The 19,193-nt window shown below is 44.3% G+C and overlaps 1 protein-coding gene across 3 annotated transcripts in view; it reads right to left on the bottom strand.

Annotated features, from left to right (window-relative positions):
• The window catches only part of LPIN2 (lipin 2), a 222,958-nt gene that overhangs the window by 16,642 nt on the left and 187,123 nt on the right, over positions 1-19,193 (bottom strand). For all 3 annotated transcript variants that reach the window (XM_082258203.1, XM_082258202.1, XM_082258201.1), the window contains exon 15: positions 5,963-6,111. In XM_082258203.1, the coding sequence (XP_082114329.1) occupies positions 5,963-6,111 (149 nt within the window). The remainder of the gene's footprint in view (positions 1-5,962; positions 6,112-19,193) is intronic.

Below are 19,193 nucleotides of genomic sequence, written 5' to 3'. Positions count from 1 at the left end.
GAATAGCAGTAGAGTATACAACCAAACCCCAAAAGAGGGGCGGGGGCGGCGACTGTCGGAGGACTCAGAGAAAGGAATTTTACAGGTAAGATTTTACAAAAATTCCGTTTTCTCTTACGTCCTCCGACAGTCGCCGCCATCTTCATATTCGTCACAATGGGGACGTCCCAAAGCAGTGCAAACATGAGGGGTGGGAAACGCAGCCGCGCCGTAAGGCAACGCAGTCTCCACATCAAAGAAAGGAACCTTACCAAAGGAAGGAAACCAGCTGGGCAACAGGAAAAAAAACTCGCTCAACAGGAGCAACAACCCAGGAAAAGCAAATAACCCAGGGATAAAAAACCTATCCCAAAACGCCAGGGGTCCAAAACAAGGGACCCTAGGGAACTGCCGCACTAAGAACCTTGCGGCCAGAGGAAGCATCTGCCGATGCCTGAACATCCACTCTGTAGAATTTTGTGAAAGTGTGTATGGTCGACCAGGTCGCCGCCTTACACACCTGGGCCACAGAAGCCCCATGACGACAGGCCCAAGACGTACTCAGAGATCTAGTAGAGTGCGCCTTCACAGGCATAGGGGGAATTTTTCCCTGCAAAGCATATGCCTGTTCAATGGTCTGTCTGATCCATTTGGCGATGGTAGAAGCCGACGCCGCCATGCCCTTCCGAGGACCTTCCGGAAGAACAAACAAAGAATCCGTCTTGCGAAAAGACTCAGTCGATTTAAGGTAAACCCTTATCGCCCGAACAACATCCAAGGAGTGCAACCTCACCTCCTTTGGATGTTTAGGCTTTGCGCAAAGCGAAGGCAAGACAATATCCTCATTTAGATGAAATTCCGAAACTCGCTTCGGAAGAAAAGAAGGATTAGGTCGCAAGACCACCTTATCCAAGTGAATGACCAGATACGGAGACTTGCAGGACAAAGCCGCCAGCTCCGACACTCTGAGAGCCGAAGTAATCGCCACCAAAAAGGCGACCTTTTTGGACAAGACAACGAGATCTCCCTGATCTGTTCAAAAGGAGCACGTTGTAACAGATAGAACGAGATTCAAGTCCCAAGGAGGCAGAGGTTCCCTCCTAGGAGGGACCAGATGCCGCACCCCTTGAACAAAAGTGCCAACCAAGGAGTTAGAAGCTACAGGACGTTGAAAAAGAACCGCCAGCGCAGACACCTGACCCTTGATCGTAGCCAGCGCCAAACGCTGGTCGACACCCGTTTGAAGGAAGGACAACACTCGAGAAACCGAGTACGTGCGAGGTGAAAACCCCCTGGACTCACACCAGGCAAAATAGGCCTTCCAAGTACGGTAATAGACCTTCCCTGAGGAAGGTTTCCTCGCGTTGATCAAAGTGCGAATGACCTCAGGGGAGAGACCCCTATCCTTCAGGACCTCGGTCTCAACAGCCAGGCAGTCAAAGCCAGTGACTGTAAAGCAGGATGGAATATCGGCCCTTGAGACGGGAGATCGTCTCGAAGAGGTAGACGCCACGGGGCGTCGACCGCCAGATGCACGAGGTCTGCGTACCAGGACCGGCGAGGCCAGTCCGGCGCCACAAGAATCACCGTGCTGCGTTCCGAGTGCAACCTGCGAAGGAACCTGGACAGCAATTGAATCGGTGGAAACGCATACATCAGTCTGTACTGATGCCACGGGACCAACGCGTCTGCCCGAGGGTCGTGCGTCCTTGCCACGAACCTTCTCACCTTGTTGTTCAGACGAGACGCGAACAGGTCCACATCTGGAAGACCCCAATTCGCGCACAACATCTGAAAGACAGCTGGGTGGAGAGACCATTCCCCCTGATCCAGGGTCTGGCGACTCAGATAGTCCGCCTGCCAGTTCTCCACCCCCGGAATGTGAACTGCCGTGATCGCCGGGACATGAGTCTCGGCCCAAGACAGAATGTCGGCCACTTCCCGAGCCGCTCGGGCACTCCCGGTGCCCCCTTGGTGGTTGATGTAGGCCACCGCCGTGGCATTGTCCGTCTGCACCCGAACCGGACAGCCCTGCAGCCGGTCCGTCCAGCGACGAAGGCAGAGATTTATCGCACGCAATTCCAGAATGTTGATCGGAAGGGAGGACTCCCCCTCCGACCAAGTTCCCTGGGCGGACAGAACACCCAGAACACCACCCCAGCCCGACAGGCTGGCATCCGTGGTGATCACAGTCCATGAGATAGGACGAAAGGACTTGCCCCCCGATACCATCGGGGACTGGAGCCACCACAGAAGATCCCTTCTGGTGCGATGGCTCAACGAGATCTGAAGACCCAGAGACTGAGGTCGCCCGTCCCACCTGGACAGGATCTCCGCTTGGAGACCCCGCGTGTGAAACTGGGCGAAGGGAATCGCCTCGAAGGCCGAGACCATCAATCCCAGACATCTCATGCACGTCCTGAGGGACGAGCACTGATTGTCCCTGAGGGACCTGACTTCCTCCTGAAGAGTCCTGAGCTTGTCTTCCGGCAGGAAGACCTTCGCCTGGACTGAGTCCAGGATCATTCCCAGGTAGGGAAGACGAACACTTCAACCAAACCAGGCGGCGAAACAACACCGCCACGCTTTGAACACGTGCAGCCAACGGCACTAAATCCAAGTCCGCATCACACAGATACATGACACCCTGATGGATTTGATCCACCATATCCAATGTCGCCGGCGAGGCCGAATCAGCCACTAAGACGCGCCTAAGCACCTGCGTCCAACTTGCGACAGCCTGGGCTGTCATAAGAGAGGCAAACAGAGCTTTTAGCATCGAACCCGTAACAGAATAAGTATGACGGGCAAGAGACTCCATTCTCTTATCCGTGGCATCTCGGAACACCGTAGTATCCTCTGCAGGAATCGCAGTGGATTTATTCAAAACCGCAATCGCGTGATCCACCGGGGGTGGCACACACCACCGTTCATCAGTGGCAGGCGTGAAAGGAAAACGCAGCCTGAACCTACTTGGCACAGCAAAAGGTTTGCGTAAATTGCGCCATTGTTCCTTAACAGCGCGCTGAAAATCATCAGTGCAGGGAAAGACCTGCGATGTCTTGCGCCTTTTCTGCGTCCCATAAGCCGCCAGGGCAGCGGGAGGACACAGATCATCATGCAAACGCAGCGTTTGTTTTATAGAAGCAACCAATTCATCCATGATTGCAAGCTCTTCAGGCGAGCCAGGGGGAGAATTATCAACCCCTTCAACCTCAGCCTCCACCTCGGACCCCACGAGATCCAGGGAGGAACGGGATCCCGATAAGGAGACCCCAGCCATAGCAGCCCCATCACCATTACCCTCAGAATCAGAGGAAACAGAAACTCTGGGTCTTTTAGTGGATTGAGCAGCCACCAGCATCTGCACCTGAGCAGCAAGGTTAGCCACCACTTCGGCTAAATCCCCCCCTGGGGGGGAAACAGCAGTCCTCTGGCTTCCCACCAAGGTGGCAGGAAATTTGCCCTCCTGAGAATCCATTGCCCCAAAAAAATATGCCGGAGAATAAAGGGTTAATTGCCCCTTTAACAAGCGCGGCGAGCGCAGCCCACCGCACACACACACAAGCACAATGAGACCCCCACAGGGATAGAACTGAACACAGGCAATGGATATAGGAAGAACAGAAGGATAAAACCTGAAGAGACCACTGCTGCCGCCTCGATCGGTGCACCCAGGAAAGAGGAAGTGATGAAATCAGGGCGCTCTATTAAAGCCTATGGAAGGCTACAAGAAAATGGCCGCCCGCAGTGCAAACATGCGGCCGGAGCGAGCGCTGTATTGTGCCCAAACATGACAAAAACATGCCCCACAGCACACAGCCTGTCACACCTTCCACAGTCTGACACAGACAGTGCCGCACAGCCCCCCCCCCTGCAGCCCACAGCGTGCAGCCAGAGCGATAGGGAGCTAAACAGTGTGAACAGAGGCAGGTTACACAGTCCCAGACTGACACCCCCCCCCAACAGACAGGTCCCCACATAGATACACTTACCTCCTAATGGCGTGGGGGACCCGCACAGGCGAACAAGGCGCTGCACATGAGGCAGGGAGAGTCGCATCCAGGACGCAAAATATCGGGGTTAAGAAGCCGCACAGCGTCCAGTGAGGTAGCCACCTCACCAAGCATCCCTGTACCGAACAGGGATGGGTCGTTCACTATGCCAGGAGCGTTACCTGGCTGAACGCTCGATGGCAGGCTGGGAAGCCACTGACCCACAACCTGCGACCAGGGGGATCAGCCCGAGACCCAGCCCGCACGAATCCTCTTCATCAGAAGAACTAGCTAATGCTGACAAAAAGAACAGCTAAGTAAAGAGAGAGAAAAAACTCAAACAAAAAATCAAAAAAGAAGAGAAAGGCTGAGGCAAAATGCCCCAGCATAGAGAGATCCAGCTACTCCTGACAAGCTAGACATTGAAACTGAGATATGGATGCAGGAAGTAGGAGGGTATTGACTGAGGGGACCACCCCCTGTGGGTGGGATATGTTAAAAGCTTTAATGTTAACATATTCTATTGCCTAGCTACTCCTTCGGAGCAAAGTCTAATACCCCATTGTGACGAATATGAAGATGGCGGCGACTGTCGGAGGACGTAAGAGAAAAACATTTTTTTGTTTTCAGAATGGAAGTAATTCTAAATGCAAACTTGAAATATGCTTCCCAAAGTAGTCTGCCAGCTTTCAAAATGGTACTGACATGGAAAGAACAACAAGAAATGCTATTCATAAACTAACTGCAGACAGATTTAAAGACGGTCTTACACAGATCAAAATTTGGCCTGTTCAGCAGAGACACGGACAAATTTAAATTCATGTATGGGCGCCCTGGTTGTACAGAAGTTGGTCTACCGATCTACTTCTGTACAACTAGCCTGTCAGTTTTTTTTCTGCTTGATCAGCACTGATCAATGTATTCCGACAGGAGAAAGTCTCCCCATGCGTCAGAACACAATAGCACAACAGGAGTGATTCCCCCCTCCATTTTGAATGTGTACATGAGGGAATCAGATTGTTTTCGTTAAATGATTAATGTATGGGCTACCTTAAGTGGGGCACACACTATGAGAAAATCCAAAGAAAAATTCAGTACAAGACACAATGGTTTGATTTACGTATAGTGTGTACACAACTTTTGACATCAGATTTAGTCTTTCCAAACAAAAATTTCCAAAGGGACAAACCCCAAAATTTTTCGCATACGTGAAGAGAACAAATACATTTTGTTTACCACTTGGGGCTGACAGTACACACATATGTAGCCTCTCAGCTGGGAGCGGGTGGGCCTTAATGCCAAGCAGCTGCATATATGCGGCCCTGTGTAAACAATGTACTGCGCTGAGAGTGCATTCCTAGCATGGTAGCCGGTGGGGATCGGTAAGCACCCGACGCATGCTTGCGATGGGGAGCTTTCCAATCATGCGACCGCTGTGACAGCCAATCACATCGGTCACATGACTCAAATGCCCACCTCAGCCTCTCAGCTTTTTGAACTCTTAAAAGGCAGCAAGGGGTTAATGCGTACGGTTTTAGTATTGTTTTTGTACAAGAAAAATCTGATACGAAAGACTGCGCATGATCAGAAACAAACAACGAAAACGCAGTTGCTGTTCGAGAATTTTCGTACAATTCGTACCATCTTTCATTTCGACCTGCTGTGAAACATTGAGGAAAACCCGACAATCGTTTGTCTGATTTTCTTATAGTGTGTACTGGGCTTTACTTAAACATAACCAATGAATATAGAGGGGCATAAAACTAATTTCCATGTCCCACTGGCCTAACCCACATGCTTTTATTTAAGTGTACGTACTGGAAAATGTTCCCACAGTGAATAATTGGTGTGTGGGAAGTGATGACTCGACACCTCAGAAACCAAGAGCTGAGAAGGCCACGTTCACAGATTATATGTTCACCAATTCCCAGACTATATACAACTCCTGAGACACAGCCAACAACAAATTAAAAGTAGGCTAAACTTACTTAGTAATTGTTCCATCAATGTCGGAAATAATGATCTTATCGTTCCAGCTCCAGAGATAAATTGTGCCTTCACAACGACACGTGCCCTGATACTGGGTCGTAATACTAAAGACAATGTCATTTGGACCATCTCGAAGCTTTAATTTTTCCTGTAAGGGAAAGAACAGTAGGGTCATGAGTATTCTAAACATATTCTGTAAGAAAGTATGCAAATCTTCTACAAAACTGAGCAGAAGTTATATCAGAAAATGAAATTATTCACACAAAAGCAGGAAAGATAAACAAAGGGAAAGAAATAATAGAGATTTCCTCAGTGAACATGGGTAGATGACAGTAAGGCACGAGTATATTATATATATATATATATATAAAAAATCCACAGCAACCATTTTTCACTTAAAAATTTTGGGCTAAATACTTGTATGTGATGAGAAAAATACCAAAGCGCTAATGGAAATTATAGGTACACCAAGGTTAAAATAAAAAGTTCAAGATTTTATTCCTACACCAAAAATCGTATCCACCCAAAAGGATCATAAGATAAAATACCCAGATAACTACAACGGGTATCCAAAAGGTCCTCAACATGTTTTATGGATATCACCATTTCCTCAGGAAGTTTATCCTGGGGGGAGCAAGGAAGCACACATACAGAGGTGTCAATGTAAACAAAGACTGCCCAGACACTATTCGTTCATCATAAATAAATGGAAAAATTAGGATATCCATGAAACATGTTGAGGACCTTTTGGATTCTTGCCTTGGTTATCTGACAGAGTATTTTATCTTTTGATCCTTCTGGATCAATACAATTTGGTGTGGAGAATCCCTTCATGATTATGTGGAGGCAGACTACTTCAAACTTTTGTATTTTTAATGATGCTGCTTTTATTGTACTTTATTTATATTTAACATTTTTTTTATAAGTCTTTGAAGTACTTATAAATTTAATTGGTATTTTTCTCCTATATATAGAATTCAGGGGCATGGTATGCCCTCCTCCTCCTTCCCTTGAAGAAACCACTGAACCACCTAAGATTTTCAATACTCACAGGGGAAAATATTTATTTTATCCCCTGCTGATTTTGTAAGTTTGCCCACTTACAAAGAAGTTAAGGGTCTACAGTTTTTATCATAGGTATATTTGAAATAGAGACAGGATATAAACCAGAAATCCAGAAAAAACACATGATACAAATGTTATAAATTGTGTTGCAGTTCAGTGAGTAAAATAAGTGTTTGATCCCCAAGCAAAACATGACTACGTACTTCGAGGAGAAACCCTTTTTGGCAAGCACAGAGGTAAGACATTTCTTGTACTTGGTTTCCAGGTTTGCACACATCTCAGGAGAGATTTTGGTTCACTCTCCTTTACAGATCCTCTCTAAATCCTTAAGGTTTCTTGGCTGTCGCTTGGCAACTCGAAGTTTCAGCTCCCTCTATAAATTTTCTATAGAATTAAGGTTTGGAGACTGGCTAGGCCACTACATGACCTTAATATGCTTCTTCTTGAGCCACTCCTTTGTTGCCTTGACAGTATGTTTTGGGTCATTGTCATGCTGGAAGACCCATCCATAACCCATCTTCAGTGTTCTGGCTGAGGGAAGGTGGTTCTCATCCAAGGTTTTACAATATACCTGGCCCCGTCTATTGGCCCCTCAATGCGGCAAAGTTGGCCTGTACCTTTAGCAGAGAAAGAGACCCAAAACATAATGTTTTCACCTCCATGCTTAACTTTAGGGATGGTGTTCTTAGGGTCATAGTCAGCATTTTTCTTCCTCCAAACACGGCAAGTCCCCCTCCTCTAGAAGGCACATGTACAGGTCCATCTGAGGTTTGCCAATAAACATTTAAAGGATTCAGGGAAGGATTGGGAGAAAGTGCCAATGGCTGAGAGTGCTGACCAGAGTGTTCTGGCGGGGGGGGGGGCTGCCCCCTATCAGAACACAATAGCACAGCAGAGTAGATCACTGTACAAACATTGGATTGTTGTTACAGTAGCTCCAACCTGCCTTGTGAGCGGCGGGCTTAACAAAAAAAAGGAACTTGTGGTGTGTACTAGGCTTAACAATCAACTTTTGTTGAACAGGGAGGGTCACACATGGATCAAAATTTGGCCAGTCCCTGCTGAATTTTAATCTGTCTATGACCAGCTTTACACAGAACTCAATCAGATTATCTGTCTGCAGGAAGGATGAATAAGGGGGAGAATTCGACTAAAACGCTAAACTCCTACTGAAAAAAATGTGAGTAGGTGAATGTCTGCACTTACAGGGGCAGAAGTCACAGGACACGCACAAACATTTTTTTTTTTTCTAGGGGGAAAAAAGGATTTCCCTTGTGAAATCATTTATCGTCACTTCTTCGAACACACAAGTTAGAAACTTGTCTTTCCCAGCTGGCACCAGCACATAAATTGTTTCTCAGTGTTTAATAAGTAGTCCTATCAGTGAGAGCACAGCTTCCCTTGGGAGTGTTGTACTATGATGAAGTCAAGTAATCTGACAGAGAAATAAGAGCCGTGTTTTCCCAGTTATCCCCAGGGTAAGGCTCAGCTCGCACACAATATGCCATAGTTTCAGTTTTCTATGCATTCACTAAAACTCATATAAATGTAAAATTGACACGGTCATAAAAGAACGTAGTTTAGCAACACTGCTGTTCTTTCTGTATAATAAAAGCATACAATAAGTATAAAATAATTGGTTTAAAACAATTTAAAGGAGCTTAACCAATCCAGGCATATAAATCATGGTCAAAATTATACAAATATTCAGGTTGTGTCGCAGATTTACATAAAGCAAAAACTTCTAATGAAAACGACATTCTTAGGAACTTCAAAAGGACTGCTCCAAGGTTATCTACTGTCCTCAAACACACCCCGCACAGCTTGTCATCTTCAAAAAACACAAGACTCAAACAAGTCCCATTTTATGTCAAAGGTCTATTCCTTACCAATTATAGTCTGTCTAACCTACTGTCTATTGAGCTTTTTTCTACGCCAGGTTCTTTGCAGATGACAAGGGGACATCCACTTAGACTTGGACAATCACTTAACACCAGATGTTGATTGGAATTCTCTTCTAAGACAGCATAAGTGAATTTAATTGTGAATGCCTTTGGTAGAAACAGCATCCTTAAGCTGGCTATACACTGCATAGAATTACTTACATACTGCAAATTTAACGTTTGAGTTTCTAAATATTGGTGGGGTCGAATCAATGTTCATTTGTGACCACAATGCCAAGAAAATTCCAAAGAACAGATTAGATATTTTTCCCGAACAAATTTCTAAGTGAATGTGATGTTCGTTTTGGGCAATTACATTAGTTCAAAAATAAAATGTCAAAAGCAAACGAAAATGTTTTAAATGCAGTCAAAACAACATTTGTCTAGTTATTAAATGTACAAAGTTTTTTTTTACGAATGTTTGTGCAAAAATCTACCAATGTGTATAGTCAGCTATCAACCGTAAGCTTGTGTAGGCAAGATTTTTCTCTCCAGTCGTATCTGGTTACTATGGTACAATTATTTGCACTATACAACTGTATGTGCTCATGAAAATATTTGAAGTACTAGCATCATCTGCATTACACACACTTGCTTGAATCAATTTCTTTCTGCGGTTCTAGAGGTTTTAACACTACTTCATAAATCAGTAACTAACATTTACCAACCAAAACAAGTAGATTTCAGTGTAGCAATTAGTTCATATTATTCTGCCTGTTAATCTAATGATTTAAGTGTTAATAAAGTGCATATTGCTTACTACTAAATTACATGCAGCCGCTCTATGCACTAGAGATCTACCCAATTCTCTGCCCATGAGTCTCTGATTGTGTGGGCACAAAGGTAAGCAAATGCCTTTGACTTTTCTTAGTGCATGCGTATCTGAATATTGGGCACAATGCATCATGCAACATGTAGTGCTGGCATCGAACACGGAGGAGATATTGAGTGTGCACATCCTGACCAGATGTGAGAAGGAAGCTCAAGAGCAGAAGGAAATAGTGGTGCTAGGTCCAAATAAGGAACTTCACTCTCTCAAAAAACATTGACTATTTTGAATCCTTATACTGCTAGCATTAGTAAATAGATATGAGAATATCATATTTACTTTGCTTAAACTGTTTTTTTACATTTATTTCGTTACTTCCTAGTTTCCATGCCTAGGCAAATGATGTCATACATCCCAGGATTAAAATGTGTAGTGCGTTAATTCTGTGAAACTTATAAACATAAATATGTAAACAATAGTGACACCAATATCATAAATAAATAGGATGAGATCTAAAACATAAAAGTCCATAAGTTCATAAAAGGTCCATATATGCAACAGTTCACATAAGTCCTTGAATGAAGAGATCCCAATACCAAACAAGTGATTTCAATGAAAACAAATGAGGGAAAGGTGTTTCAAGGTGCTTGTTTAAAGTGCAGGTATTCCCCTTACCAGACGGGTGAAAAATAAGGTGCAATATATCTCCAAACGAAAAGATGCGTGCAGTGATATAGATAGCCCAGCTCTACCCACCTCGTGGCCAGTTTGAGAGTAGATAAGACTCTTACCAGATGACATAAAAGTTAAGGTGTATGGATAACTTAGATAAGTTAGTGAAGGCGCGCCTCCTCCCTGACGCATTTCCTCCGAGCGGACTTCTACTGAGACAGGGCGCGCGCCTCCTGTCTCAGTAGAAGTCACTAACTACATCCACGGTCCGCACTGCAGGCGGCCACGGATCTACAGGGTTCCAGCAAGCTTATTATATCGTCTTAACTGTAAGTGCATCTTTGATTATCAGCAATAAAAGTTATAAGGATAATGCACTATTAGTCCCTCCTTGTTTATTTTTGGGAAATCACCTGTGAACACCTGGATGAAGTTTCACTTCCAAGGGACAACAGGGAGCCGCAAGCTTGGGGGACGGTCATTACAATTGGGCTGAAAGATATCCAGAAGTTATCCATACACCTTAACTTTTATGTCATCTGGTAAGAGTCTTATCTACTCTCAAACTGGCCACGAGGTGGGTAGAGCTGGGCTATCTATATCACTGCACGCATCTTTTCGTTTGGAGATATATTGCACCTTATTTTTCACCCGTCTGGTAAGGGGAATACCTGCACTTTAAACAAGCACCTTGAAACACCTTTCCCTCATTTGTTTTCATTGAAATCGCTTGTTTGGTATTGGGATCTCTTCATTCAAGGCCTTATGTGAACTGTTGCATATATGGATCTTTTATGAACTTTATGGACTTTTATGTTTTAGATCTCATCCTATTTATTTATGATATTGGTGTCGCTATTGTTTACATATTTATGTTTATAAGTTTCACAGAATTAGCGCACTACACATTTTAATCATTTGTACACTTAATTATCCTCACTGGGTAATCGGATTTTAGTTGCAGCTTTTTTTAATTGATTCATTTATCAGCGCTCCCTTTACACATACCAATACATCCCAGGAGTCTTCAGGAGGGGTTTTCTCATCTAAGCACAACGTCCCGCAGTCATGCCTGTGCTGAGCTAAGGGCAGATGGATTATAGGACGTAAATGCACTGAATATTTAAAACAAATTAAATAGCATTTTGGGTTTGTGGGCCCTATATGCAGAGTAGTTCTATTTTAAATAACTGTGTCATAGTGTATTATTTGGAAAATCAAGTAGTTATAGCTAAAAATACAAGACTTCTCATGAATAGTGGACAAGCACTCAGTCCGACTCTCTGATTCCGGCAGCAGTTGGGAAGTCGTCCATACTGCTAATAGATCAGTGCTGCTGTAATACATCAGTCCATCAAAGCACACAGTCTGCATCCTTCTGTAATAAAAATAGTTCATTTGTATCAACTTGACCTTGGATGAAGACTGCCTGCAACCAGGGCTGATCACGTGTAGGTAAACGCTCCATGGGCAATTAAATGCGAGTGGCTGTGATAACCTGTGGGAGCGGTTAGCCTCTCGATGCTTTCAATGGGGCTGCCTCCCACAGCTAATTGCCGAGAACCCCCGCTGGGTCTCCCGCATGAAATTGGTAATGGCCCCATTCACAAGTGTGAAAGGGGCCCAGTATTACTTTAAGAATTGTTTTTTTAAAACATATAGCAGCTACCTAGTGAAGTCAAATTTGAACCAGCTGTCAAACTGCTGAAGTTGTCTCCCACATCTCCCTTCTGTTATTCAGAGTATATATTCCTCATTAGTAGTAATGTAAAAAAGGTGCACAGCACACCAGGGGGCTATAATAAATAAGAATGCACCGTGGAAGCTGAAAGCAGCAACATACAGCCAGAAGGGATTTGGATTTATCTGAGGAAGGGCAGACAGAAGTGACTTCACATTTTCATTTTATTTCTACATTGTCAAAAAGTGACAGCAAAGACCCTGAAGGACCAGGTCAGTCCCATGGACTGCTGTAGTAAATGTTAATGTCCTTGATTTACAGTATATAATTTGACAGATTCATACATCCTACTACAGAACCTACTCCGAGTGATTTATGTTCATACACAGTAAATAAAGCATAGTATAGTAAATAAAAGCTTAAAAAATAGTTTTTGTATTTCCAGGTTGCCTTGTCAGCGCGTAAATAAATAAACGCTATGTAGGTGTGCTACATCTTTCTGTTGATTTTTGCTAACTAGACAACAGAAAGGAATGTGCATTAAAATTACACATTCTTACATGTCTATATGCACTTCTGCATTTTAATGGTTACCAGTCAGCCTAGAATAAGATTTGATGTAATCTCCAATAAATATTTGTGTCGGTAGTGCTGTGACTCACTGAACATTGTAGCTGTACAAGGACATGACCTCCCATCAATTCTTTTCCCTCTTAGAGCCCTTGCACAGCGACATTGTTCCTCCCATTGTGTACATGCACACCTGGGTAATGTGGAAGCTGAGCAGCTGGTTATGGTTTTACAGGATAGTCACATATACTGCTATACACTATTCTTACCCGATGAGTAAATCATACAGATCCTGAACAGCTGCTAGGGTTATCAGACATTCCTCAGTCATCTCATTACCACAAAAGTTACACGCAGCAGACGCTTACTCACTCAGAAGATGGATACACATTACTAAAGCGGAAAAGGGCCCGGGTTAAATGCTCAGGCATTGTCCTTAGGCTAGCATTTGATTTAAAGTGACACTGAAGTCTCATGGGGTATTTTTTTTATACCTAAAATAAAAAAGGTTTATACTTACCTGCTCTGTGTAAGGATATTAAACATAGCGTCCCCTTACTTCCTCTTCAGGGGTTCCCCGCCAGAGCTCTCTGGTCTTCATCTTCTCCGTGTACCCCCATAGCAAACTGCTTGCTATGGCGGTCCACATGTGGGCATGCTCCCGAGCTGGGCTGTGTGTGTCCACAGACACAATGTGGTTCGGTCCCATCCCCTACTCACAGGATTTGATTGACAATGGCCAATGGCTTTTGCTGCTGCCTCTGTGTCCTGTGAGAGGGGAGAGAGAGAGAGAGAGACCAGCGCTGTTGCAGACAGGCACAGCACTGGATCAAAACAGGACAAGTATTTAGGCAGGGGGCAGCTAGTGGAGGGTTTTTACCTTAATGCAGGTAATGCATTAAGGTATAAAACCTTTTGGCTTTAGAACCACTTTAAAATGGATATCAGGGCAAACTGCTAAATACACGCATTACGGTTTACAGTTTTATTTGCCAATTGATTTGTAATTGAGTGTCTAGCCAAGTCTTGTGATTTGCACACAGTGCAGCAGTTCACCTTCCTTTGTCATCTAACTGGACAATGAATCGGCATCACCTCCTCCACCCAGTGACCAAGCTGACAGAAGAGTTAATACAGCTTACCTGGGAATCAGTAATGCTAAAACACAAAGTAGCAAAGTGAGCATACCAACTAGCAGAGGTCTGTTTATTACAAGAAAAGCTAATTAAAATTAGAAATCTATCAGCAATAACAACAGTGCACATCTGTACAGATTGTGTAGGCAAACCCTAACAAATTCACTTTTTGTGTCCCCCTATAGTCTGTTAAAAAGTGTTTTATTATAGCTGTTGTACGGTATACGCAAAAAAATATCTTTTGATTCTGCCAGAAGTCTAACTTCCAGTGCTCCCCGCTGACCTATAAGTTAATATGATTTACTCTGGACCACAGAACACCTTCCCTATATTAGAGCAGGGGAGTGTGGTGTCCTTTATTCCTAGCACCCGTCCTGTCCTAGGGTGACAAGGCTGCTCCACTATAGATACAGAGATTAAGCTTTGTCACCGTAGGACAGGAAGTTTGTTATTGGCAGGATTACCAGGTCAAAAGAAAGGGAAAAAAACAGAAATGGAAAAGTAGTGCAATATGCAAAATTTCTAAAGTTTCAATGTACTTTTATATCAACAAGACATCCTATCATCAATGGTGTGGTGAGACTTGCCCCAGTCTTCTTCCCAACTAATGCTGCATAATCTTTATGCCCTTGGATCATGGTCATCCAATCAGAGTTACGCATAAAAACTCTGTGCATTTGAATTACTGGGAAGCGTTCATTCTTGCCCCCTACTGCACTTCTAGAAGACCTATTGCCATATCCTAATCTATAGCAGACGATAAAGGTGATTTTCTTTCCTGCAACCACAAGTTGAAGGAAAGAAAATGGCTCTATTCTCCCATCAACACTGACCTTGTTTAGAATCCCTCCCGCGGGAGCCATTGTGTTCTCCGGGGAGGGCTGTCTGCAGGAGCTGTAATTGCAAGTAAATTCCAACAGGCTGGTTGTACTCAAATTGAATGATCGATCGAGTCGTCCTGGTCGTGAGAACACAGTGACTAGTGGCTATAGCCGCTGGTAGTAGTCGCATGAAACATCCGACAGAGTGGTTGTACCCAAGTTGATCGATCAACTTGGGTACAGTCAGCCTGTCCACACATGGTTCGACTCTTGGCCGGTTTCTGCCGAACCGTCCGAGATTCAAACTGTCTATGGCTGACTTTAGACTGCTTGTAACTTTGGGGTTGTGAACGGGTATCTGTAGAGTTACAGGGAATTACTTTGAATCCATAATCCTAGTGAAAGTGGACATGCCACAACAGAAAGCAGATGGACTATTCTCCTAACCTAAATGAAAAGATTAGGACGATTCTACTCCTGTTCTTAAAAATATATAGCTGAAAGTAAAGTTCCATATGCATTAGTTGAAAGACAGATCTATATCTCATGCTGTCTGACCTCTTTACTCAGGCAATTCCCTTTTCATGTTGCACAGCATCTGTAGGCCATACACTTATTAATGGTAGATTCATTTATGAATGTTTAAAACTCAACTTGTCATACTAGTTTTTTTTTGCCTGAAAGCAATACAGCTAAAGCACGTTTAAAATAAAAGATCAGTCATTCAAAAATGTATTTTCTTTTGGAAAAAAATATAAAACATATGAATAAAAGCTGACCATTTTAAGCACCCCCGGAATGTATAACAGTTGTACCAACTGTCACTTTTTCTTTACAGCCTCACTTTCATGTAAAGGTTGAAAACATATAAAGGCATGTGAAATTAAAAAAAAAAAAAAAAATTTCTGAATACCATCATTACAGATATCAAAACAGGACGAATCTTCGCAAACGCTAACCTTAGCTCAAATGAAGCGATGTCTGTGAGGACCTACTCTTCCGAGTGCGGGATCCTTTAGCTATTCTGATATGCCAGCTGGGGAATGATGCAACTCCCACATATGTGCATAAGAGTTCATTCCTTCCAGTGCCTTGATGTGCCAATAATGTACACTGAGCTGTGCCCCCGCAGTTCAGAGTATATTGTAAAGAGAACTGCGTACAGGCAGATAAGTTTCATTTTTCTGAAAAATAAATATAGTAATAAAGAGCCTGCCTGCACACCATTTTTTTTCCATTAACCCTTTAGTTCCACTTTAAACTCTAGTGAAAAATATTGTATTTTGGTAACTGGTTTTAAAAAACCACTGCTCTATGGTAAATCTGAAAGTGCCCAAAGGAAATTTCATTAACAAAATTTGGGGGCAGGTAGTTCAAAAACAGGTTTTTATGGAGATTTGGAGTTATAATGCAATCTAATTAAAGGGTGTAAAAATCTTTCACACCTATGTCCTCTTCATTCCCTTCTTTGTCTGGCCCATATAGGACAGGCACAACGTGATCAGTCTCAGGTAGAGAAACGGAAATAGGAGAAGAGCTGTGGAATTTTTTGAGCTCTGGACAAAGTTGGCTTTTAAAGGAATTTTGACAGATGCAGAAAATTCTGCTTCTGTCAAGAGGCTTGTTGTGTGCTTCAAATACAGCTAGAATCTGAAACCTAAATCAGTATTAGAGACCGCTGCTGCTCTGGTGCAAAGGGCAAATTTTGACTCTGCTTAAGGTCCGCACAACACTCAATCTCAACGTGAATGTTTATCTGCAGTTTTGCAATGCCTCCCTAGCGCTTAGTCCTCACCATTTCTACCTGTGAAGCTATTCTCCTGAAGGGTTCAGAATATAGGCTAAGTGTAACCAGAAGAACACAGCAACCTGGGTGTAGACCGTTCTGTAGTGAATCCTCATGGCAAAAGGGCACAAGGAAGTGCCTGGGTACTTTAAAAAGCACTACATGGCAGTTAAATGTGCGACCTGTGATGTGATGTCACACCTAATCATGCACATGAGACAGCTCTGGGTGACTGAGTTTTAGCATCAAGTTTGAAAAGTTTACACTGTAGTGAATACAGTTCAAATCCCCCCCCATTATTTAACAGTAATGGCCAGAAGCATAGAGGATGGCATTTATATCTATCCACAACGCTGCGCTGTAAAGAGTTCAGGCTTTGCCCATTACAGTGGGCATACCCGCAATGGGGTCTTTACAGACTGGATTCCATAGTATAGGACCACAGTCCTGAGACTGTATAGTAACCTGCAGCTAACTACACGTGTTGCACTAAGTGCCAAGGTGAGCGCCCATGCAGGATCCAGCGCCTGAATCAACATCACAGGCTATCCTGGCACCAAGGGTCCAGGTATGGCTCACAAGTTTTAATGAAGTTGTGCTGATCAGGATGCACTGGTCCTATCTGTGGCATTAGAAGACAGTGAGGGAATATGAATGTATTTGAAGATTAAATAAGGAAAAATAAAAAATTAACCACTTGCCTACTGGGCACTTATACCCCCTTCCTATCCAGGCAAACTTTCAGCTTTCAGCGCTGTCACGCTTTGAATGAAAATTGCGCGGTCATGCTACACTGTACCCATATGAAATTTTTACCATTTTTTTCACACAAATAGAGCTTTCTTTTGGTGGTATTCACCTCTGGCTTTTTTATTTCTTACAGAAAAAAAGAAAAAAGACAGAAAATTTTGAAAAAAAAAAAAAAGTTTTTCTTATTTTCCGAGAGTACATTTTGAAAATAAATAAATTTTTCTCCTTCACTGATGTGCGCTGATGAGGCGGCACTGATGGGCACTGATAGGCTGCACTGATGGGCACTGATGAGGTGGCACTTATGGGCACTGATGAGGTGGCACTGATGAGGTGGCACTTATGGGCACTGATGAGGTGGCACTGATGAGGAGGTACTAATATGCCGCACTGATGAGCACTGATGCGCACTGATAGGCGGCACTGATGAGCACTGAGAGGTGGCACTGATGAGCACTGAGAGGTGGCACTGAGAGGTGGCACTGCTGGGCACTGAGAGGTGGCACTGCTGGGCACTGTGAGGCGGCACTGATGGGCGGCACTGAGAGACGGCACTGATGGGCACTGAGAGGCGGCACTGATGGGTGGCACTGATGGATACTGACGGGTGGCACTGATCAGCACTGATGGGCAGCACCATCAGTGCCCACACTCAGTGCCCATGGTGCTGCTAGTCAGTGCCCATCAGTGCCTAGATGAGCAGGCACTGATGGGCACTGACTGGCAGCACTATGGGCACTGACTGTGGGCACTGATGGCGGGCACTGTGGGCAGTTGTGGCATTTTATTCCCCTCTTCTGTAATCAGGGCACTGGTGATCAGTGCCCTGATTACATTCATGTGTGTTCCCCTTACCGCTGATCGGGCTCTCCTCTTCCTCACACTGCAGTCTCCGTGTAAGGAAGAGAGCTGGCGATGAGAGATGATCTCATATGTTTACATATGAGATCATCTCTCATTGCACGGCCCGATCACGTGGTAAATGGCCGCTGTGATTGGCCATTTACCACGATCTGTGATTGGCTGTGTCCAAGGGACACGGCCAACACAGATTTTCCCCGATGCGCGCTCGGGGGAGCGCGCGGGGAGCCTGTTACTGGGAGGCCGTTTAAAGACGGCCTCCCGGAAATTTGAGTCCCCGCTGTAGCCGTACTTCGGCTATAGCGCGGACAGGAAGTAGTTAAACTAAGAGAAACTTCTCAATGAAGGAGAAGCGGTCCATCGCCTTAGAAAACTAGCAAAAAACTGAGGGATCTACTGAGTGGGGTGGGCTTGTTTGGAGACAAGCCTATAATGTTATTTACAGAACTTTGGTTTGGCTGCATCTCGAGTATGTCGCTCTGCTCACCAGTCCTCAGGAAGGATGTGCTAGAACTGGAGAGAGAATAAGGGGGCTGAAGAATTTGTTAAAGGAATTGCTTCACACATTAAAAACATTTTCCCTGGAGAAACGACGCTTGAGAGAAGACATGATCACAATATACAAACACATAAATGGTCACTCTAGCACAGGGGAAAACTATTCAGTCTCAGGTCACTTAAGAAGACACGTTAACACTTAATGAAGTTGGACGACAAGCGGCTTAACCTTAGACTGCATAGAGCAGCCTTTTTCAACTAGAATGCCTTAAAGTTTCTTCAGGGGTGCCTGGGCAAAATGCCTGCAAATTGCCTAAAAGTGGTATACAAGCTGGCGTGTGGGGATGAAGGCTGCCTTTTTAGTTACCCTAAGGCAGTGGTCCTCAACTCCGGTCCTCAGGGCCCACTAACAGGCCAGATTTTAAGTATTACCTTGAGGAGATGCAGACTAGAGTACTGCAATCATTGAGCAGCAAATGATATCACCTGGGATGTATTTCAGATATCTTGCAAATCTGGCCTGTTAGTGGGCCCTGTAGGCCAGGGTTGAGGACCACTGCCCTAAGTCACAAGTTTTCATTGAGTACTACTACAACCTGCTAGCTGCCGGCGTCCCAATGACATCATCATTTTATAAGGCGGATGTGAGTCACCTGCATAGCATTCTTGTTTGACCCT

This window comes from Pelophylax lessonae (genome assembly GCF_965119305.1).
Source record: "Pelophylax lessonae genome assembly, chromosome: 5".
Classification (NCBI taxonomy): domain Eukaryota; kingdom Metazoa; phylum Chordata; class Amphibia; order Anura; family Ranidae; genus Pelophylax; species Pelophylax lessonae.
The sequence above is the reverse complement of the archived record's forward strand: the minus strand, read 5'-3'. Positions and strand labels throughout refer to the sequence as shown.